Source organism: Diplotaxodon limnothrissa, linkage group LG17 (genome assembly GCF_057381915.1).
Source record: "Diplotaxodon limnothrissa isolate DT_005_m linkage group LG17, D_limnothrissa_male_GT1.1, whole genome shotgun sequence".
NCBI lineage: Eukaryota > Metazoa > Chordata > Actinopteri > Cichliformes > Cichlidae > Diplotaxodon > Diplotaxodon limnothrissa.
In genome coordinates, this window is record NC_140612.1 from 9,872,622 (window position 1) to 9,897,072 (window position 24,451).

General features: G+C 40.2%; 1 protein-coding gene across 1 annotated transcript; it reads right to left on the reverse strand.

Annotated features, from left to right (window-relative positions):
* Positions 1-1,216: 1,216 nt before the first annotated feature.
* LOC146614632 (phosphatidylinositol 4,5-bisphosphate 3-kinase catalytic subunit alpha isoform-like) lies at positions 1,217-24,156 on the reverse strand. The gene is made up of 26 exons (XM_085375385.1): positions 23,823-24,156; positions 23,347-23,421; positions 18,302-18,408; positions 17,907-18,075; positions 17,493-17,619; positions 16,941-17,150; positions 16,451-16,545; positions 16,199-16,354; positions 13,461-13,706; positions 13,023-13,108; positions 12,343-12,448; positions 10,329-10,481; positions 10,065-10,199; positions 7,836-7,960; positions 7,124-7,205; positions 6,723-6,887; positions 6,343-6,446; positions 6,038-6,209; positions 5,811-5,917; positions 5,607-5,728; positions 5,139-5,217; positions 4,831-5,001; positions 4,539-4,656; positions 3,747-3,898; positions 3,477-3,639; positions 1,217-3,332 (listed from the first exon to the last, which is right to left on the reverse strand). The coding sequence occupies exons 3-26, from the start codon at positions 18,355-18,357 to the stop codon at positions 3,225-3,227; spliced, it is 3,207 nt and encodes a 1,068-aa protein (XP_085231511.1). The 5' UTR covers positions 18,358-18,408; positions 23,347-23,421; positions 23,823-24,156; the 3' UTR covers positions 1,217-3,224.
* Between the last annotated feature and the right edge of the window lie 295 nt (positions 24,157-24,451).

The window sequence follows — 24,451 nt, forward strand, 5'->3', positions numbered from 1 at the left end:
TAAACTGACAAAATACAGCTGTGGTTTCGATTCATGGTGCTTCAAGTAAAACGACTAATTTATGAAAAAGAAAAAAAAAAAAATCTAAGTTTACCCTCATTTATGTTTCCTTGCAAATGATGCAAAAAAACAGCATTTTTGTGTGTCTGTTTGTTTTTCTTCTCTGGCACAAACCAGCCAGGAGAGAAAATGATTTATAAAACATTTAAAGACACCTTTGCTGCTAGTGTCATCACACAGAGGCAGAACATGTACATACACACAGTGTGTAGGGTTTTCATTGGAGCCCGCCAATGAAGCTCTGCAACCTGTACAGAACGGAGCACGCACACGCTCGCACACTTTGTTTGGAGATTACATGGATATTAAAGAGAACACTACACATGAAGCCTACCATAGAAAAAAGGCTAGACTGTAACTGTACATACATACTGCTTAATGCTGCTTCAAAATGTACATCTTACATACATACTGGTTATGCTGCATGCATACTAGGCTAACGTTCTTCTTATAGAGTCCTTCTGGACAAAAAGGCATTGAGAACTAGAGTTTTTCTTTAAGTGCATACCACAATATTTTTTGTATTTTTGTTTGTTTTTTTTAAATTGTAAAAGTCTGTAATATGCCTCACTGCATGACACTGTTCAAGCATCAGCTTTTGCAGACATCAGCGATACTGTCCGATTTGGCACGTAGAGAAAACAAAGGAATGCGTTCTGTGCTGATGACCTGCTGTGTAGGGACAGAAACACGTTACTGATGCAAAAAGATGAGTCATCAATGTTAGCGACTGAATACATTCTAGCCATTAATACTGCAATGATGTGACGCACGTGCGCGCGCCGCATCGCGACAGAACACAACTTTGGCTTTTCTATACAATCAGCAGTTGAAGCGGCAAAGTGCAGACTGTTTCCCCACAGACACGCCGGGTCTCATACTGTAGTGTCCTAGTGTCTTTCCTACATGCACCGTGAGAGGCTCCATTTCTTGTAAAATACTACATTCTCTCCTTAGCAGAGCACACTGCGAGTTCCACCAACTACGGCCTGCCCAAAAGACACTATGGAACAACAGTTTCCAAGCTGCTTCATGTAACACTGCTAACTCTTCTTCGTATCTCATAGGCCCCCCACCCAAAACGGTTTTATACCTTTTTTTCACGTCTTGGGTTGTACACACAAACTGAGCATTAATATGAATATTCATTGTGCCAATCACATGACCCCAAGCTGCCCCAAAGTGCAAACAATCTGTTTAAATTTTTCATCTTTCAATACATTTTCTGCCACCTGGATAAATGATCCAATATCTGCTGAGCCAGCGCCCACTTTCAGAGGCTTCCAGCTGAATTTCTGAGGACTTCATCTCGTAACTAACTAACCTCCCCCTCGAGACACTCATGCTACTATTTCAATGTGATTTTCAAATGTAAAAAACACAAAACAATCCCCAAACAACCAAAAAACAAAAATACAAGACCAACATAATTCAGTGTCTCCACTTGGCAAAAGACTGCAAGCCTCAAATCAAATGTTTCAAAAACACAATTTAAAATATACTTCAACATTTTAGCAACTTTCTAATGAGAGATGTGTCAAGACCCGCCAGTCTAACAAGGTCAAAAGGACCGCTAAGGCGGTCAAATCATTCGCTAAGCCTGCCATGCTTTTTGACTTAGTGCTGTCAGGGTTTGCTTAGGCAGAGTTTGTAGGGCTCAACAGTGTGCAGTGTTGTGCTGTGATGCCAAGGCTTTTAATCAAGAGGAAGACTTGACATTCCCCAGGGCCTCTGCTTGCCAAAAAACAAAACAAAACAAAACAAAACAAAACAAACAAACAGCCAGAGGCTTAATATAGGTCCCATTTTTCAAATGTGATATTGGCACTTTAACGCTTTCCATTTTGCATCATTTAACAAATTATCCCAAGTAGGGCTGTAAACTAGCCACAACGAATCGGGTGGCCAAATTAGATGTTAAATATAAGGAAAAAAAAGCTTAAAACCCCCCAAAACAACAACATCAGTCTTACTTTGTGAATATAAAAAAATTGAAAATTGAGGGGTAAAGTAACAGGGGTAAGCGGTAGCACTGGTGGTAGTGTGAAGCTGCAAACATGTAACACAGATGCTTCAACCTCAATTATATTTACAGATACACGCACACACACGCACACACACAATGAAAAAACAAAACAAAACCGTGTTTCTGAAGAGTCAAGTTCAGGTTTTGCCTTTTGCTGAAACTGAAAGAAACTAGGTACATAAATAAATTTAAAAAGTCATAATAAATCTGTATATTATTCTCTAAGTGCTGTTTTTTTGATGGAAAGGCATCATCACCCTGAAGTTTATGCAAGAGTCTAAAGCTGCACCACCATCTCTGGGGTGAAGTGCTGACTCAATGAGGCTGTTTGGAGTGGAGGGTGGAGGCCTACAGATCTGTGCAAAACAACTCAAAGACTCTCCTGCAGATTTGCAACCTTGACGTTTCCACACAAGGAGTTCAAAGGAAGGAGAGACAACTCCAAATCATCTGCGAAGGGGCGACTTCACCACAAAGATGGGGGAAGACATCATAAAGGCTCCCGTGCACCAGTTATCCCGTACTGTACAACAAGCTAATTTAGACTATTTCTTGTGCCAACTAGCTCCTAATGACAGGGGTGACAAGATAAAAAAAAAAAAACAACCTCCATTCTAGGTGGAGAAAGTGTGCAGCACTAATACAGCAGAGGGGGCAGCAGGTTGAACTGTGTGGCTACATTTATACCTTGGCAAAAATGTCATCTTTACACTGAGTTTTCCGAGTTTTGGTTTTTATCACTGAGCAATGGAGTAAAAGGATAAGATTTTCCTTGGTTGGCCAGTTTGTTCCTGTTGTGGTTTAAAAAAAAAAATACAGAGGAAGCATAATAGCCATGGTGGGTACACCTCCACAGCAACAGGAAAATGCTCCCATGTAGACCCTGAAACAGGCAGCGGATACTCGGACGGCATCATCAAGACCAAACAAAAAACAAAACCCCCCCAAAAAACCCACAGAAACACAAGAACCTCGTTTAGAAAAAGAAAAATGCTGTAAAGAAAAAACAGATCAAGCTGCAAGCATCCATCCTCAGGGAGCCATTTGTGATATCTGCTGTAAACGAGAAGAGCCTTGAAAGACTCGTCTGCGTGAAGTACTCCATGCTGGGACTGGTGGATTGGGTTTGTCTGCAGCATCAGTTTAGTGCATGCTGTCTAATTGTGTGGAATATCCAGTCCATCTTGGTGGTCCACCCTCCATGGTGAGCATCATTCATCTGCTTCATGAAATAGTCCAGTGCCTCCTGCAGCGTGAAGAAAAACAATACAAGATAAAAGATTAGAAAACAAACCACCCAAAACACATATTCAGAAGTTTAAGAAAGCCAAATGTGGGGCTGAAAAGATTTTAAAAGAACAAAACACTGTTAGAGAATGGCCACGTTTACCTGCTCTGTTTTCTCCAGTGCCAGCGTCTTTCTAATGTAGGCAATGTCGTCAAATGACTGCAGCTCAGGCATGCCAGAGCCGAGCATCATGGAGAACAGGTTGATGAAGAGGTTGGCGTGCTGCCTGATGGCTAGGTAGGCTTTATAACACATCTCCTGAAACCTAAAGTGATTGTAGACTTTGATTAACAAAAGTGAATCTTCTTATACAATCGTGTGGTACTGAGGAAGTGACCAGACAACATACACACAAACACATTACTGGAGTACCTTTCAAACTCTTTGGTCTTTGCGCACTCCTGGGATCCTTTGCTGATGACGATGAGAAAGTCTTGTGTCAGAACAAAGGGCACTCGCTCTCTTTTGTAGCCAAACTTCTTTTTCTTATGATCCAGGAAATGGCCAAAATCTATATGAAATAACTGAAGAAGAACAAATAAAGACCAACAGAGAAAGTCAGTAACTAACAAGTAAACTTCCTCTGAGGTTAAATCCAGCACCAAGTTAGCGATTTTTACGATTTATCACAGGCTGTATTAACTGTTAATGGTCTGATACCATCATATTGCTGGTTTATGACCAGCTTGATGAACCAAAGTCGCTTTGACTGACAGTGGCAAGTTCATTGCTCACAGACCAAGAACTCTGATTGTTCCACTGTTTCCAACAACTGTTTGTCTCCAGTGTAACTCTAGCATTAAGGAAAGTGGCCATGCCAGCCCCTGTTCTGAAAAATGAGGAACTCTTTGTTGAGTTTGTGAGAGTTACCAGAGAGCCACACAGCAGCTGCACAAAGCTGCAGCCACTGTTAAAACGGATGCCAAGTTACTGAAATCAGACTTAAAGTGTTGTGTCCCCAAAAAGGAAAGAAAGACCTGGTTCAAATAACATTAAAACCACGTCTCTCTTCCCCTCCAGACAAGGAATGCTAGACAAGACCCGCTTAATATGGATATTAAAACATACCAGGATGCCTTTCCTAACATATTTGTCTCTCTCGACATATATATTGTTAAAATATTTCGCCCAGCCCTGCTGCGTATGTGTGCAAATTCAAGTCACCTGTCCATCATCTTTGACCATAATGTTGCTGTTGTGCCTGTCTCCTATCCCAAGGATAAATGTAGCTACACAGTAGCCAGCACAAGACCTTGTGAACAGATCTACAGCCATGTCATACCTGCAAAAGCACACAAACACACAATTAACTTGGATTTTTAAAGAGAAATTACAAATTAGTACATGGCTAAAATCAAATCAAAGAATGTCCATCCACAAACTAAAAGTTCTCTATCTGACACTGCTCACTAGTGCCAAACGGAGACGTTGCACAAAGTATCAGGACAAAACTCACATCTCGCCCTTGTTCTTGTCCTTGAGCCACTGATGCAGAGTATTCGAGTTGAACTGCAGTGCCCCTTTCAAGCCTCCTTTACACTGAATCTGCATGATGGTGTGGGAGTTGCGAACCACCTCAATGAGACCCACGCAATCTCCTAATGACAAGCAGCCATAGGGCAACATCCTGAAGACAAAACACATTTTCTTCTTAGCCAAATGCACGGTCACAAGGATCTCACACACACACACACACACACACACACACACACACACACACACACACACACACACACCAATAACAGGAGAGAAAGAAAGTAGTACCGTAGGTCCAGTCCCTGATTCTGCCAAATGTTCTCCATGATCTTAATAATCTGCAATGTCAGCATGTCCTGGCGCAAGTCTACAACACAGATGCACACACGCACACATACACACAATAGAGACAGTTAATTGCATCCGTGGATACCTACAAATGAAACAAGTACACAATATAAGGATCAATTATTCCAATTATAATAGACAAAGCTCGCCAAGAAACTCTGCATGCTCTAATCAGCAACATTAAGGACAGGGTCGTCCAAACATGCTGCAGCCTTCATATAACAGACCACAAAGTGTGAGCAGTTCTCACAAAGCTATCACAAAAGGAGGAGGACCGAGAGACAGCTAAAAATGTAGGCAGTCATTAAAAGCTTTCCACTCATTTTCTCAAAATATATTAATGGAAATTTGGTAGTGTTGCTCAAAGTGTCGTCAGTGTAAATGACTTTTTCTGTGTGTCAGCGTTACCATCTCCATTTTTGAAGATGATTTCATTGTTCTGAAAGAGCATCTCAGACATGATGTCGGGATTTTCCCAGTTCAGCCACAAAGGCCTCTTTGCTGACGACATAATCCTGCATTCATCTAACCTGTAAACAAATTCAAAAAGATTCAAGTTACTGAACAGATACACACACAGACACACACACAAAATAATCTCTTGCTTCTGACCTCAAGTTTCCAAGTTGATGCGCAGGGTTTAGAGGAGACGTAAAGTTCTGCAGGGCATCCATGTAGTCTGGCCTCTTCATCTGTTCCACAAGAAACCGCATCTGAACCTGCATGAGAGACACGTACACAACCACAAAAAAGCCAAAATGCACACAGATGAGGAACCAGTTCCACAGCATGTTCCTTATACTGTAAGCAGCTCTGACATGTGTTGTCCTAATCAGTACCTTTTGCGTCTCATCCTTCTTCTCCTGTTTGAGGATGTCGGTGAGGTTTATGAGCTTCTCCATGGCCTCTACTTGCCTGCTGAGGTGTTTTAGGTACATGCCACAAGCACGGCAGTAAGCCTCTAACAGCAGCCCAAACCTCTGGCTCACTGTTTTATTGTGCATTTCTGACCTGCAACAAAGCCACATCGAGAAAAATGAGAGAGAAGCAGAGAGGAAAGATTAGTTTTTAAGCCTTCTGGAGGGATACAGTGAAAGGAAGGTACATGTAACAAAAACAAACAGTAGTCTGAATGCTGACTCACTTGAGATGCCAGAAGAAGAAATGTCCTATTCTCTGATTGGTCAGGGCCTTTTTGAGGAGAAAACGGGCCAGGGGATTGTCAAGATACTGCTCGTATTTTAAAACCTAGAAGAGAGGAAAGATTGAAAGAAAAGAATAAGAAGCAGTCCTTGATGCCTTCCCACCACGGGGTCTCTGTACACTGAACACCAAATACAACCCGAGGCATTACAGACCAGAAAGTCTTTAGCAAAGAAGAACAGGACGAACAAAAACACACAGGCTGAAAGGAGGAACTCCAGTAATGAGATTCTAAACATACTTGGTGTCTTCCTTTTTAACCCAGTTTTTCCATTTATCAGTTCTTAAAATTCAACAGATCCAACACTTGACTGGACCTACCTGTACAAGCTGGATCAAGTACTGGGACAATTTGTCATCAGTCAGGTATTTGTCAAGGCAACGTACAGCAAAGTGCCTGACCATGGGGTCTGGATAGTTACAGTCCAGCAACTCCATGGCCTGCTCAGGACGGATAGACGGCCACTCCTTCAACAGACAGTACATCTGGAAACAGGCAAACCAAGAATGATGAAGATGTGTTCATTAGTAACACACTTACTTAAATGAAAAGCTTTTTTTTTTTTTTTTTTTTACAAGTTGGTGATTATGCAAAGAAATGCTTTGTACAAAGTAACTGACAAGTTTCAAAAGCAGTTTCAATCTAACTGTGTACATAAACTAAACATCCTTGAATATTCTATGTCTGAGATGGAATAGACAATTATGTGGCAGGAAATTACCTGTGCTACTTCATCTCTGGAGTTCCACTTGACCGCGAGAAGGATCTTGGGAAGGATCTCTGGGATGTTCATGCAGTAGTGCCTGTTTAAAAAAAAAAAAAAGGATTGACATTGTGCTTTGGACTGGAGTTTCATTCATAACCAGCTTTGTTTTACATTTATGCCCCTTTTCCATTAGTACCTGCTCAGAAGGACTCACCATGGCTGCGACAACTCGCCTTGGATCAACTTGTTTTCCAATGCAATTGAGTACCAGCTAATGTGTGTGGTTGTCGTTATAGCAACACTGAAGAGAGTCCTGTGACGAATGCTACAACAAAGGTGGACATCGAGGTAAAAATATACCTGCTGCTCGGTCTGTGGTTTTTTCTCAGACTCGGGGACCACAGTGTTGTTTTTTGTAGCCATTTCCCTCGTTGCTGGGTTTCAAAAATGACTGTTTTGATTTTCATGAATGAGACACTCTCATGACTCAACGAGTGACGCCACTGACCAGCTAATTGGTTGCACGCAGTGTGACAACAACACATTTTAGTACCTGGTACCAACTGACCTAATGGAAAATCTGTAAAAATTGTGGCAAACCATGGTGAGTCGATCCCAGTTGGGGCTTTAGAGTACTCTACATTTAAATATAGCAATGGAAGCATTGGCCCTAAATAAAGTATGCAGTAACACAGCGTAGTGCCATGTTTGCTGGTTGAGAGGGTACCTGTGTCTCCAGAGAAAGTCTTTCTCCTGCTCAGTGATTTCTGACAGAGGGTCTCTGTTACTCAGCTGTCTCAACTGCTCGGTGTCACTCTCTGTGAGGGCGTGATCTCTGGCCACTCGATTGCTCTAAAACATACCAGAAATAAAACACATTCAAACACTACATTTTTACATTAGACTCAACACGGTAGCAGCAATTAACAAGCTATTAACGCGGTTATAAAATACCTTCACAACAACACCAGCAAACAAGATAATGCTTTGATCACATAAAAGTTAGGAACCAACAAAAATGTATCATATTCACTGGGGCTCCATGTGTAAATGAACCATGATTGTGTTTTTATGCTTGTAAAACAAGAAAAAGTCTGAAAAGTAACAGAATATTTTAGAGGCACAGCTGCAAAATGACAGATTAGCTGTGAAATGTTTCTACTAAACACTGAGACAGAGTTGGAGTGCAGCTGGAACACAGCACAACCACATACAGCGTAAATTCATCTGGAGACTCAGACTTTTATACGACCCCAACAATGAACTGTAATCCTGAATTAAAGCTTTCCCTTCGTTCCTTCATCACATTCATAAGACAAGAATAAAATCTGTTGGAAACTGGCTTTGCCCTTCGTCCAGTCATTAACAAACATCCTTAATAAATACTGCAGACAACTCATTCTTTTTCTGGATGAGTGATATTAACGTCACATCACATAGCACAAGACGGGCACTATTACACTTGACACGCATATCATGAATAAAACATGAGCTCACACTGTTCACATCTTCTCACATGGCACAGTAACTCCAATAACCTGTCACTTTAACACATCAGTCACGGTTTTCTCTCACATAGAAATCAAATAAGACACGCCATCATGTTCACCGTCATAATAAATAAAGACATTAACTTACACTGCGCCTTGCAAAGTACTGGAAATAACTGAATTAATTAAGTTTAATCTAGTCAGCAGTGATTTTTTTTCCATAAATGTCCAAAATAAACTAAAGGGGGGGGGAGTGGACTGTGGGTTTTTTGTCGCATGTTTCTGTGTGTCTTTGGAGTTCAGTGGGTTTACAGTTTAGTGGGGCTTCATTAGCACTTTGTGACTACAGCTGTTCACAGCACAGCTCGACATGACCAACCCCTCACACAGTGGAAAACCCTAACTGACGTCAAAATAATTTGTGCTAATTGTGTCTGTGCTGCCAATAATGTTAAATGCATGCAAATGTTTTGCTAGAGGCAGCACTATTTTGTGGAAACAAACTGCATTTTTGCACACCAACATAACATAGACATGAATAACGCCCAACTATATTTAGAGCTGACCTTGCACAACGCACATATCTGTGCTTGCACTGTGGCATGTGAGCGGACGTGAATAGTGTGAGGTGATGTGCTAAGTTATTCATGATGTTTGTATCAAATGTGAGGAATGCTCAACTCATACTACATGGTGTGAGGATCATGTGATCATAACAAAGGCTCTGTTCATACCTGGAATTAACAGGGTTCTTTGGAGAGCCAATCATAAACAGACACCTCCTGGAGTGTCAATTCACACCCAGTATTAGAAAAAAAAAAATGTCCACATCCATGTTATTGGATCTCATTTCAACATTTTACTTGAACATTTAAAGGCACATGCTAAAGTCAGGCCTGTATGAGGCAGCGGTGGTCTTTCCATGCCTGGTCTGTTGAGCAGGCTTCACTCCATTTTAACCTAAGGCACATTTGGACATACTGTGCTACAACACTGCAGTCATTTGTGGCCCAGCCAACCTCCAAATGTGGCCTGAGACATTGGATCTCAGTACAATAAAGCACACACCTTTGACCTTTTAAACAAATGACTCAATATCTCAATCTACATACAAGTATTATGTATAAGCCATATGAAAAGAAAGCAAATATTTGAACTCTGCCAGCTGCAAAATAAATGTTTTGCCAGTGTGTATCTGAAAGTGAATATTTTATTGTATTTAATATTAATTTATCTAAAGTATATGTCTGTTTTGCAAATTCACAACTGCCTGTAACAAGTACAATGGGGTTAATAGTTCTTATATTCCTGACCTGCTTTACAGAGTTCACACCTGCAAGACTCATGCTGGTCACAGAGATAAGTTTGGAAGACATTTTCTTATATAAAGGCTGTGGGGACCCTATCTGCAACCAAGTGTGTTGGCTTAAAGTTAGCTAAACACATTTTTTACAGTCTTATATTACCTGCCCTGAGAGGTTGTAGTTGAACCCTAGTTCCCTTGAGATGGTCCAGTTTGCGTGATCTTCCACTGCATTCATGTCTGGGTATTTGACAGGACTACTAAAGTGGTCAAACTCCAGCTCTAGACATGGTGTTTCCTGGAAAAATAAAGATTAAAAAAATATTTTTTATAAAACGAAATACATTCGTATTCCTCATTTTGTGGTTACAGCTTGGTTATTTGTTTTGTTTGTTACATTTATTGACAAGATGTTATACGCAAATACCTTATTTGGGTTCGACCCAGTGACTCCGATGGGGTTCAGGAGGTCTTCAAGACCATGGGGGACAGGCCAGAGATTCAGAGCCATCTTGTTGGCCACCAGCGTGTGTGTATAATCAAACAAGTTGACATTACCCCATGCTAGTGGACAATGCTCCTGGGAAACAAGACAAACACAAATACCATGCATATTATTTCAAATCACAGAGATTTTTAACACGTGACAACTCTGACTAAAGTTTACCTCGCATAAAACTAAATATAATTATGATACAGTAAGAGAACTTGGCCCACAAAGGGGTTCAGACAAGAGACAGGATACTAAGACACTTGGTTCAGTGAGCCTTAAAACTGGTAATTTATCATCCATGCTGTCGAAACTCTGTACGGGCTCGGCAGGCTCCTTGGCACCAAGACCAAAGGTTAGGTTTCATTCTTGGTTAGAGAGACAAAAGTGATGCTCTTTGGTGGATGCTGTTAAATTGCCTTCTTAACTATAATGAAATAATGGCCACAGTTGCTAACTCTGAAAGGTTAAGTATATGTAAGTGAATGTGGTTGATACTTATTTTAATGGAACTGTGGTTAAATTATTTTTGTTATTCAGTAACAATGTATTTAACCATTCCATTCCCATCAAAGCTGCCTTTTAAAGGCCTGACAAAGGCTAGTAAAACGTTTCTGATAACATCTTGATCTTCACAGTGAATTTTCACTACACGGCAGCATTTGAGCCAGATGACAAAGAGAGTGACAGATAGAGTTACAACATGCAAGCAACCAGTCAAAATGCACCTATTTATAGTAAGCTGTGGAACAATGGGCTGCTGTAAAAGGAGTGTTTATCTTTAATTCAGGTGGGGCATGAAAAAGCATCCACTAACCTGACCTCAACTTAACTTGGCACAACAAGAGACGGGACTCACCCCAGGCGTGTGTTACATTATCCACCATTGGGACACACTTCAAACACACTGATACACACATCTAGCTCTTCCCTCAATTCTTCCATCAGAAGGAGACGGAAAGATGAAAGAAAAATCAGCAAGTATGGTATATTGGCCACATCCACAAAAACAGACCCATGCCAGTTTTATACCACACAGTAAACATAGACACCATGTGGTGTAAACAACATGTAGAAAGACTTTTAATGCCACTTTGCAAGTATCAAGAAGAGGTCATTCTGCAGCTTGGAAAGACACCACAAATGATTTTCTGATCAAAAATTTGAAAAAACTAATTTGGAATCCACCACTTCCTGTTATTATGTTACTCTGATGTGAGTGAAGTGAGAATAACTAGCACTTTTCACCACATGCCTACACCTATTATATGAATGGAAAAGTCCCTCCAGCCGATTGTGTTTCTGTTGATGTTTTTTGCCACCACAGTGCCCACGGCTGATTAGTAATTAAACAGAGTCAAAAATGATACCACAGCGTCCATTTACTGTGGACACATATACTCAGACAAACTGACACACAGGGCACAGCAGGTTCATTCATGATGCACAAGCACACACACACGTCGGGTATTTATATCTTGTGGGGACATCTAATTGAGAGAATGCTTTCTCTAGCCACTTACTCTAAACATATTATAACCCTGACAGTAAAACCAAATTTTGAGTCTCAAAAATGCCTTCAAACTTGTGGGATTTTGGTCCCCACAAATATAGTAAACTTTGGTCCCCACAAAGATATGAACACACACACACACACACACACCAATACATTTACATAGGTGCCTATTGACATTTACCATTTTAAAAATGAATACACATATCCTTTATTTGGGGCTTGCAAGAGATTTGCTGTCTATTTTAAATCATTTGTAATCATCAAAAATACCTTAAACTACCCAGGTTATTAAAGTTTCACTAAAAATGGAATTTTACAATTTTACCAATACCAACTAAAAGACGTAACAATGACAACCAACTGACACTTTCTATTTTTGCAAGCCAATTTCCTTTCAATGATGAACTCAAGCAGAGCTTTGGAGCTCTTTCCTACCTCCTTGGCTCCCTTTCTGCCCTTGACAGAGCAGATAGAAAGGCAGAGTCTGGCAGCACGGGGGATGTCTGGGATGTACATATCATACGTAAGCCACTCATTCCACCTGTAGCAAGAATGAAAGCAATTAGAAAAGTCCAGATATATATGAACAATAAAATCTCAGGTGCATCTTAAGCTATATTCCAAAAAGGTTCTTAAAAAAATCTCTAAGATCTACCAAACTATTTCCAGGTTCTATCTCAGAGAAAAATAAATGCTCACACACATTACAATGGCACACCTCTCACTGAGGTCACAGTATATTTTAAGCAACAAAATTTAATTACACAGACAAATGTCAGATGTCTTTGTTTTAACACACAAGGGCTCCAATATACATTCATCTAAATAATTTTCTTTATTTTGAGAGCGAGTGAGGACCAACACAGCATTCACAGTAATATAATCTGGCAGTTTAATGTTACTATCCTGAGCTAAACTGTTAACTTACCCTCCTGCCTCCAACTGCTTAATGTAAATGAGTAGTGTAGACTGTCTACAGGGAAACTTCGGTAAAACACAAAAGCGAATTAAAGCAGGATTCATTTTCTTTATCTGGCACGAAAATTGACTGTCACCAACTGCTGAGGTTTTCCATCTAAGGTTCAATATAGTGAACTGAGAGGCTGGACAATTACCTGGGATTAGAGCAGGGTACCCTCTGTGTATTTACATTGTCACACATCTGTTCACCTCCATGGTAAATGCCTGTCCTCACATATATCTATAAATAGAGAAGGAAAGCAAAATACATCAAAGAGGAAAGTTAAAGAAGAAAAATAATCTGGCAGTTTAAATAGATTCACAAATGGGATTCCACAAATCCACATGAGAGCTGCTTTCCCCCTTTATTGAGAATCACTGTTCACACCAGATCTCAGCAATGACTGCTAACAGGATGTAAGTAATGGTAAGATGTTGCAAACTGTCATATGAAACTACTCACAAGCAGTTCTTAGTTTCAGTTCATGTACTTATGTAACAATTGCTAAGTCAACTGCAAAAATGTAACTTCTGTTCTTTGGTGGCTTGACTGGTAACAAAAAGGTCAGCCCTCACACTTGAGCTGGCCCCACCTTGTCTATGTCCCGTATATTGACGTTAACATAGGTGGCACACAGGATTCGTATTCGTAGAGTCCCGTTGATGGTCCACAGAGACTTGGCAGCTGCCTCCCCATTCATATACGATGTTGCCGTGGAGATGCGTCGGGAATATGATGGCATGACAAAGTTATCTGTAGGCAATTGGGTGTACAGGCTGTCCTTAGCCATTAGCATCAGGTTAGGCATCCTGCCCAGCATGATGCAACTACGGATATACTAGAGGGAGAGACAGAGACGGGGAATGACGCAGAGAAGGACAGTTAGTAGAAAGTCTACACAGAGCTACTGAGCAGATAGAGTTTCACAGTGTCAAGGTGTGATGCTATGATGTCAACTGGTCATTTTCCAGGAACTGCAAAGGAAAAAAAGAAAATGGCACGTTTCTGGATTTTTCACCTTTTCTCTGAAGGTATGTTTCTGAAACATGTTTTTATGAGAGTGTTCTCGCAAAATGACATAAAATAGAATTCTTACAAGTAATGGACACATTTTACATATCTACAATACTTAGAATAAAAAGATCTTTAATGGATTTACTGATAAATATTGACCCAAAGGACTGCATGACCTTTTTTTCTTTAATTAAAATTACTTTTATTCCTTTAAGGCAGCAGGGCTGATTCAGTGTTAGGGTTTCAGTATGGGTCTGTCAATCACTGTATTCTATTGTGGCTTAGTTACGATGCAAGTAGATCAATACTCACTTGTACCATGTTTGTAAATGATTAAACTTTTGATAAAAACTCCTCTAGGTTTACAAGAAACTGTCGAATGATCACAGTCCACACAGTGTTATCGCTGCAGGATAAAGTTGCCAGCATCCCTATAGGGGCAAATTTCACTGACTGAAAGCCCAGGTTGCACCTCTACAGGGAGTGCAGAATTATTAGGCAAATGAGTATTTTGTCCACATCATCCTCTTCATGCATGTTGTCTTACTCCAAGCTGTATAGGCTCGAAAGCCTACTACCAATTAAGCATATTAGGTGATGTGCATCTCTGTAATGAGAAGGGGTGTGGTCTAATGACATCAACACCCTATATCAGGTGTGCATAATTATTAGGCAACGTCCTTTCCTTTGGCAAAATGGGTCAAAAGAAGGACTTGACAGGCTCAGAAAAGTCAAAGATAGTGAGATATCTTGCAGAGGGATGCAGCAGTCTCAAAATTGCAAAGCTTCTGAAGCGTGATCATCGAACAATCAAGCGTTTCATTCAAAATAGTCAACAGGGTCGCAAGAAGCGTGTGGAAAAACCAAGGCGCAAAATAACTGCCCATGAACTGAGAAAAGTCAAGCGTGCAGCTGCCAAGATGCCACTTGCCACCAGTTTGGCCATATTTCAGAGCTGCAACATCACTGGAGTGCCCAAAAGCACAAGGTGTGCAATACTCAGAGACATGGCCAAGGTAAGAAAGGCTGAAAGACGACCACCACTGAACAAGACACACAAGCTGAAACGTCAAGACTGGGCCAAGAAATATCTCAAGACTGGTTTTTCTAAGGTTTTATGGACTGATGAAATGAGAGTGAGTCTTGATGGGCCAGATGGATGGGCCCGTGGCTGGATTGGTAAAGGCAGAGAGCTCCAGTCCGACGCCAGCAAGGTGGAGGTGGAGTACTGGTTTGGGCTGGTATCATCAAAGATGAGCTTGTGGGGCCTTTTCGGGTTGAGGATGGAGTCAAGCTCAACTCCCAGTCCTACTGCCAGTTTCTGGAAGACACCTTCAAGCAGTGGTACAGGAAGAAGTCTGCATCCTTCAAGAAAAACATGATTTTCATGCAGGACAATGCTCCATCACACGCGTCCAAGTACTCCACAGCGTGGCTGGCAAGAAAGGGTATAAAAGAAGAAAAACTAATGACATGGCCTCCTTGTTCACCTGATCTGAACCCCATTGAGAACCTGTGGTCCATCATCAAATGTGAGATTTACAAGGAGGGAAAACAGTACACCTCTCTGAACAGTGTCTGGGAGGCTGTGGTTGCTGCTGCACGCAATGTTGATGGTGAACAGATCAAAACACTGACAGAATCCATGGATGGCAGGCTTTTGAGTGTCCTTGCAAAGAAAGGTGGCTATATTGGTCGCTGATTTGTTTTTGTTTTGTTTTTGAATGTCAGAAATGTATATTTGTGAATGTGGAGATGTTATATTGGTTTCACTGGTAAAAATAAATAATTGAAATGGGTATATATTTGTTTTTTGTTAAGTTGCCTAATAATTATGCACAGTAATAGTCACCTGCACACACAGATATCCCCCTAAAATAGCTAAAACTGAAAACAAACTAAAAACTACTTCCACAAACATTCAGCTTTGATATTAATGAGTTTTTTGGGTTCATTGAGAACATGGTTGTTGTTCAATAATAACATTATTCCTCAAAAATACAACTTGCCTAATAATTCTGCACTCCCTGTAGGTGTGTGTGGCTGCAATCAGCCAGGATTTTTCCCCCATAGAAGTTTGCTGAATGAGGATTTGGGTAGGAAAAAAAAAAAACAGAAGTGCAGTTTTTGCATCAGAAACTGCTCAATAAACTCTATTTTTTGGACATAGCTATGAGAGACACAGCAAACAGTGAGTTAAGATAAAAAAAATATTGGACATATCGGAAAGTCCAGCTGTTCATGATTATGTAATTGCATGGCTGTTTGTGTGCACAGCTGTTGTGTCAAATTTATCTGTGCAGTATGCCTTTTTACCTTGTACTGGCTGATGGGGTACTTTTCCAGCAGGTACTCGTCACAGCCGCAGACTTTGAGGATGTATTTACCCTGATATTCCTGAACACACATCTTTAGCTGCTCTGGGGACAGCAGCATGCTTCGTGTCTTCTTACGAATGGCCTCTGCAATCACCTGCAGAGCACCATACATGCAGATATTAAAGGTGGTGAGTATTATTTATTACTGGACTGTTGTATGGCTGGTATTCACACTGCTCAGGTATCTTACCTGTTCAGGCACACAGTCGTGGTTGATCTTCAGTGTGTACTTTTGCTTGTCATTATTTGGAGAAACAATCACCCATATTACAACAATAATTTGACCTACCAAAAAAAGAGACACAAAAATAGATCAAAACACTTTTCCATTGCACTGACAAAAAAACAAAACAAAATTAACTATCGTAAGGGTTAGGATATTCATTTGAGTACTATGACTAATATAATAGCATTACACCACTTACATAAACCTAATAACTGCTATAGATAAATCATTAGACCGGATAGTTTACATTAACCATGAAGAAAATTTAAATGCCCACTAGATTCCTGTTTTTTTGTATTTCACATGTAAAAGTTTTCTTTATATATAATGTTCGTAAAAAACAAAACAAAACAAAAAAACCACACACACATATGAGCCCTGCATTTTCAAAATGTTTTTCCCTAGAGAAAATAAAAGAAAAAAATATGGATCATTGACAAAAGTTCTTGCCTACCTTTGTCCAGTTTGCTATAGATGTGTTTGGGAAGTTCCTGTGTTGACTCTACATTAGGTGGGTAAACGTACAGCGCTCTGCTGTGGGGCCCACTGGCATCTCTCAGCTCCACAGAGTCTTTACAAACATTCAGGATGTTTCTCCTGAAGTCCTGAACCTCAGAGTCCTTCACAAGGTCAAACTCACACACAGGCATACCAATCGCGAAACCTAACAGAACAGAAACAAGAAATGGCTTAAAAGTTTTAGTAAAGTCATCAGACAATCTTTTTAGCTTGCCTCCTAACAAAATTCTGAGTAATTCACAGATTGTTGCATCTTCACACTCTTTTTGGTTTATCAACAATCAGTAATAAACGGGAAAAAAAATACTCACTTAAAATTGACTGTTTTGCTACACTTAGATTTCTTTTAACTTAACAGACACATATAAAGATATTGTATGATATGATATATTATATTATAATATAATTGACTTATCATTTATTTATTTATTTTTAATAACAATGTTGGAGCACAACCACTACTTAACAAATAAAATGAAACTCTCACCAATCTCTCTGTTGAGGATCTTTTCCTCTCTGTTGCCAACTGGTTCAATGACCTTGAGGAAAGGCTGAAAGAGTCGGAGGTCGCACAGCCTCCGGGTTTCATCATAGAACTCCTCCCGCTCTGCTTCCTGTAGGAACGGAAAAAACAAGAGGTTGCGTTCTATATTCCATTTTCGTTTATTGTTTTTCATGAAAGCTAACAATGAACTGTTGTGGTAGCCAGCAGTCTCTCTATAGGTGTAAAATGGATGGTTCAGAAAAGCACAAATGTGTTTAAAGGTCTTGAATAAAGATGAATGTTTATTTTTTTTGTAAAACCATCCAATTAAAACAAAGTGGGTTACCCCTGTAATTTTCACAAAACTGGAACACAGATTTAGAGAGTTTAGATATTCAACTGAGTGAGAGTTCTCACCTGTGTAACGCTGACGAAGATGTAGGATGTCTCTTCCTGTAAGAGGTGATGGAGAGGATATTTTCGGGCCTCCTTAAACAGCTCATGTTTGATGGTGATGAGCGTGGCCTCACGGAGACACTCCAGGGTCAGAATCATCCCATTGGGCAGAAGGCAGTCCACCAGAATCCTGCAGAAGAGCCCATCATCATTACAAAATGTTCATGTTCAGCATTACGATTTACTTTGCGCAACTTACGCTTTCTTTGGGAATTGGATATGGCATTTACAAAACAAACACATACAATTAATTTTTTATTTCCAGTAAAGGAAATTAAAGAGCTAATAAAGTCCTTCTGTGCACAACAGTGATAGCAACTTCATTTCTTTTCACAGAACAATCCAGCATGTCATACCTGGGGGGCATCAGGTGGATGCCCCATAGCTCCCCTGAGGATGGCCTGGGAGGCATCTTTCTCTCTGTCTCCCAGCTCAGTTACACAGATAAGCTGCAGAGTGCAACCTGAAAAAGAGCAACACTCATTAGTGCAAATAACAGGAAATTCTGTTAAGCTCAAGTTGCAATGGTGACACCAATCAAAACAACTAGAGTGCTTCAATACAGTTTATATGATGCATTTGTTCATGAAATATATCAAGTCAAAAACATGACCAACTGGCAAATCTTGTTCGAATGCGTATGAGCAACATACACAAGGTAACCCATTGCACGTTCATTGTGACTTTAAACACTCCATTAAGCACCTTAATGCATGAAATTTGATGAGTTATGGCCCAACAGGAGCTACATCTGCTTGAATGGTTGCCAGCACCGCTTGCTCAATCTGCTTTACTTCCAAGTCACTGTGGTTTAGGCTCAGCTGTGCTCAGTGAGTTAAAGAGAACAAACATGTTCGATCAACCACATTAAAGCAGGGCTGAAACTAGTTCTGTGAGCGCAGCACACACAGCATGTGCAAAAACTGGAAGAGTTTGTCAGTCGAGAGTATATTACCGGCATAACTGTTTGTTTGTTTTTTTAAAAAGAGATTTACCTTACAGATAACATTACTATAGACAAATGCTTACTAGTTGATCACAAAGACCCATAAAGCATATTATCAAAAATTAATTTCTATATAGCCTTTACCCAAAGCAAGAGTAATCTAAAATATTAAATTATTCAGCTTTAAACATCTGTTGTTATACATGAAGCTAATTTGGAGTAACATTCCTGTCACATTGGTTTTCCACCCTGCCCTCACAAGAAAATACATTTTTACTCAATTACTGTCTGTTTGGTTTAGCAATGTCATGAAGACAACCTTTGTTTGGATTCAGTCACATTTCCTGATCACTGTTCTAGTCTTGCACTCTCCTATATTTAGAGCATCACCTTGTAAAATTTCCAGTCCATTTGTTAGCAAGTCAAACTTCTGCCTGGGTTACCATTTGCTATCCTGAAACCATTAGTAGATTAGATATGTTTTGAAGTGGAGGTATATGAGATATCCCTATAGTCAGTATATTAAGACAATAAAGGGTACGTAATAGACAGAACTACAAGCACAGACACCAAGTAATGTACTACTATGGAAGGGATCAGCAACAATAACCTTACCAGTCCTTTGTGATATCTGTTACAATATAACAGCTTCTTCAAAGCCATCAGACTTCATTGACAAAAAGTTATTTATATTGTATTTAAAAGGTATATAACCTTCTTGATAAGTTCGTTTTTTTAAGTTCTTGTTTGACTATCCTGTTCTAACAAAGTTATTCAGATTTGAATTAACCCTCTAAAACATGTAGAACCATGAGAAACTGCTGTGTGAGAGCATGTTTAATCTGTGAAAACATTCCAAATTCAGAGCACACTTGAAATATTTTAGGCAAAAGTCAACCATATCCTTTTGGGAATCCAGGAGGGTTGAGCGTCTATTTGATTCTCTAAGGCAGAGATCAAATCCAGCCAAAGACTTTCTCCACAACCCTAAAAATAACAATGCCTGTCTTCTATCCCACTTTCACAAATTATCAAATTGTAGCACCCTGTAACAAGATGCCTACACCCTGCATTTCAACACATCCACATCAATACTTACTATAAGATTGGAAATCTGATGACCGCATAGTAACTGTACCCAAGCCACTCAGACACACATTCGCCATGGTCAGCTTAAGGTTTGAATGGTCAATCTGTGCTTAAAACTCTTCGTTTTCTTCAGTCAATGGCTAAGGAAAGCCAGGTGACCCAGTGCTGACCTATTCATTCAGATTCAGTTAAAGCTACCAAAACACAGTTTGACATCTTTGTCTTTCCAAAAGCAAATTAAAAGAAGGTGGAAAAAAGAACAGTGTTTGAGACTCCTCTATGCAAAGGCTCTTCCTTGCCTCGGCAGATACAAGTTGGATGCTGTTGAAATTTTAATTCTAAACTGTCTGCATAAATGTTTCATGCAAATTGATCCATGTAGATTCATCTATATTTTCATACCTGAATTCATTCATAAAGAATAAAAAACATAGAACTGCGTCAGACTTTGCACAAATTATGAAGATCTGCTGTCTTAGAACAAGTAAAAACTCATCTTTATAATAATAATAACAGAATTATTTACACACTTTTGCAAAAAATTCAGAATTAAGAATTACAAACAATTCATTTTAAATTACTATATTTGCTGAGTGTCACCACTAACAGTCTAATTTCTTCTTACCATCCCACAGACACTGGAAAATCTGGATTTTATATTTTAAGCATTGCAGTGAGATTTGCATTTTGGGCCAACAGATCAGCTACTCATGTCCTACATCAGTTTCTTATTTTTTTTAAGTTTATTTTATTATTTTTTTTAATATCAACACTGATGTCCAAACTTATCTTAATTTACCCGAGCCACAGGGAGTTTTCATCTCCTTTCTTGGTTTCTCTATTACTGCACAACACTGCCCCTGCCACTGCTCTCCACTTCACTTAAATGTAAACGTATTTCTTTATAAACAGAGAAACACAGCAGCATGTAGATAGTATGCAAATTGCAGGCAGCAGCGTAAGCCTGTGGATTTGGAATGAATCTGATTCACTAACACAAACAAAGTTGTAAGAACAAAACTGGCGGTGCACACGTGTCATGAATCTGATGGTGATTTTGCATGCACCTAATTTTTTGTGCAGGGTAAGAACATTTCCATGCACATATTAGTGAATGAGACCCATTGTGTAGACAAGTACTACTTATGTCAGCCAACACAAATACTACATCAGGCATAGACAGACCCACTCTGACCCAGGAAAGAAAGTAGAAGAAGAGAGGAAAAAAACCAAACAAAAAAAAACAAAAAACCTATCTACATGGAAAAAAATTATACTTTTTGAAAAATTTTTAGTAAAACGTTAAGTTAGTTAGTGTTTAGAAAAAGTTGTAAGAGTAACTTTTTTCACTGAGAAAAAAAATAATATATTGGTCAAGCAGGTAGGAGCTGTTACTGCTCATTTTATTCTAAAAGAACAGTTAGTTAAGGAATGTGATGGCACTAAACACTAATAGAGCCTGTGATAGCTACAAAGAGCATCAGACTGGAGTTATCAGGCAATACTTTGATCTAATTTTACAATACCAATGTTGCCATTACATCCCACTGCCCTACACAATAGGCGCCTGGGCCTGCAGCATTTCTCTTGGGGTCTAGATCACATGGTGTGAGTGAGTGAGTGAGTGAGTGAGTGAGGCATCTGGCAAGATGCCTTTTGGTGCCCAACTTTGGAAATGTACTGAGGGTCTGACTTGTTGGGAGGACACCACAGGAAATATCCATAATATGCAGGTAGAGTTTAATTGTGGAGGTCTTTATCACCACATTCACCCACTACCCCTTGTCTTTTTCAATGTATAATACCAATTGGAAATTTGGAGAGCTAAATGACAGGTTAATGTTTTTGCACCTATTGCAAACCAGCACTGCTGTAAAAAAACAAAACAAAACATATAAGTCACACAATAAAATAAAATAAAAAAAAATCCAAATTCTATGAATAAATTCAATTCAATTCAAACAGCAGGGTCTTGTAAGATAAAGAATCCTACAATAATACATTGACAATTGGCAATGGTTGGAAGGAAAAACTCCCTTATAACAGGAAGAAACCTCCAGAAGAACCAGGCTAAGAAAGGGGTAGGCATCTACCATGACTGGTGAGTGGAGGAAGACAAGATAATTTTGATATCAATTTAAAATAGAGCCATGCATGTCCCAAATGCAATGGGGCTCAAGAGTTAGGAGTTCGCCTTGTAATCGGAAGGTTGCCGGTTCGAGCCCCGGCTTGGACAGTCTCGGTCGTTGTGTCCTTGGGCAAGACACTTCACCCGTTGCCTACTGGTGGTGGTCAGAGGGCCCGGTGGCGCCAGTGTCCGGCAGCCTCGCCTCTGTCAGTGCGCCCCAGGGTGGCTGTGGCTACAATGTAGCTTGCCATCACCAGTGTGTGAATGTGTGTGTGAATGGGTGGATGACTGGATATGTAAAGCGCTTTGGGGTCCTTAGGGACTAGAAAAGCGCTATATAAATACAGGCCATTTACAGGCCATAATAAATAAATTCCAGTGTGATTAAATTACTAAGAACAAATTAAGACTAACTTAAAAACTGAAAACATACAAGTAAATTTATAACAACACTATACTGATGAAGCAAGCTGGAGTTCCACAGGCAGGCAATTTCACACTTGAAGCCCTAACAGCAAACACCCAGTCGCCTTTTGCCCTAGTTTATTCAAGGGACAAAATGATCAAAGTTATAAAATAAGAGGAGCAAGAGTAGAAACAGGGGAAACCCCCTGAATGGAGTAATGCTACAGCTGCTCTAAGTTCTCTGCCCAACTTAAGGTTTGTGACAGAGAGAAAAAAATGCCTGCTAGTTACAAGAAAGGAAAACGGCAAACTCTGTTTACAAAGAACTGCACCATGAATATGTACAAAAACAAGCTAAAATAGAAAACCCTCAGTAAGAACAACCCACCCATTGAGCAGTTCTGCGATGTGTAACCCTGATCAGGATGCAGCTAAGCACTTCAGGACAAAAGAGGAAGCTTCTTCACAACACAGGATGTGGGGCAAGGGGAAACACTGGCCTAGACACAAGCTTGCTTTGAATACTGTCACAACTATACAATAGATGTGTGGGCTAGCCACAGCAGGCTGGCAAGATCAAACATATGCTCGGTCTTTACAACAATCAGCTCAATAGCCCTGTGGTTAACACTAGGTTTGGCCAGTTGCACCACACTGCAAAACAAAGGAAGCTATGGGCAAACAGTGATTGACATCTAGTTTCCTCAGTTTACAGAGTGAGCTTTACCGATTCAACTATCAGTTACCGGAGACATGACTATATTACATATAAAGCGTCTTTGCTGGACAGTGAACAGAAGACTGAGACACCGGGAGATGAATGTGAAACATACCTTAGAAAAACGCCCTCCTATTTGGACGATGGGGCAGTTCCACCCTTCATGTTTCAATCCATCTTCACGTTGTCACTGAAATGTTTGAGGAGAAAATCATAACACAAACAACAACACAGCCTGCATCAGCAGCAATTCGAGTGATTCACACTGCCTAGCAGCAGGTTAGCTAACACTGTGTTTGGGAATGACAGCTCAGAGATGACAACTACTTTACAACGTTTCACGCTATAGATAAAACAATTACACAGTCTCGACAACAGCGTTTATAACCATTCCGCCTCTGGGGAACTACAAACATTATCATTCGACTAATGTACGCCAGACTGGAAATTGTTAATGTTAGCCCCCTTCTTCTAACGTTAGCTAATAGCTAATAGTGAACCGTGTTGGGGAAAAATATATTCCCAACATAAAGAACGGGTCGTGTGTCTAATGAGGGGTGCAGATATAGCTAATTTAATGGAAGAACCTACCCATATGGCTTGGCGTCAACACGGCGACGTGTTCGTGCGCTAAAAGGCTTCCCCCGGCTAATGCCAGTTAGCCAGCTTTCCTGCTAGCCAACCCCTCCGGTTCCCAACGGTGGCTCCCGGCGCCGGTCAAAGCAGGCTGTTATCCGTCTGTCAGCTTCTGCGCCAGCTATCCGTGACAGCAGCCCCGCACTGACAATCAGCTCGCTTTTGTTTTGAATTATAAGCCACACAGTAAGTAAAGACAGACCTGCCTGTCCGGTCACGGGGACTCCACCTGAGGATGTTATGACCAGCTAAACTGCTGGTCGACTGGACAAGTTGTCTTGCTGCTGCGACAATGCAGCCACGCTGTCTGTCTAGGGCCCTCCTCCCTTCCCATGAAACACACACAAACACGCACACACACAAACACGCACCGAGAGTGAAACTGCGTGGGATTTATCGGTGTCATATATTTGTGGTATGAGGCGTGTGACTCACTTACATTTCAAACAGCAAAACAGATCCTATTAGAGAATCGCACTACATTGTCGCAGTGAGTTACAAAAATGTGTTTGTGGGTGTGCCTCACACTTTTTTGTTTTGTTTTTACAAAGTGGACCATAGGCTTAATTTTCATCTACAGGGAG

Bases quoted from the DNA above. Each gene is read 5' to 3' on its own strand.
- LOC146614632 (XM_085375385.1), bottom strand. From the start codon at position 18,357: ATGCCTCCCAGGCCATCCTCAGGGGAGCTATGGGGCATCCACCTGATG. The intron at 16,355-16,450 runs GTAAGATACCTG...GGTGCTCTGCAG, and splicing joins ACGACTGTGTGCCTGAACAG to GTGATTGCAGAGGCCATTCG. The intron at 6,888-7,123 runs GTAATTTCCTGC...GCCTGTTTCCAG, and splicing joins CCAGAGATGAAGTAGCACAG to ATGTACTGTCTGTTGAAGGA.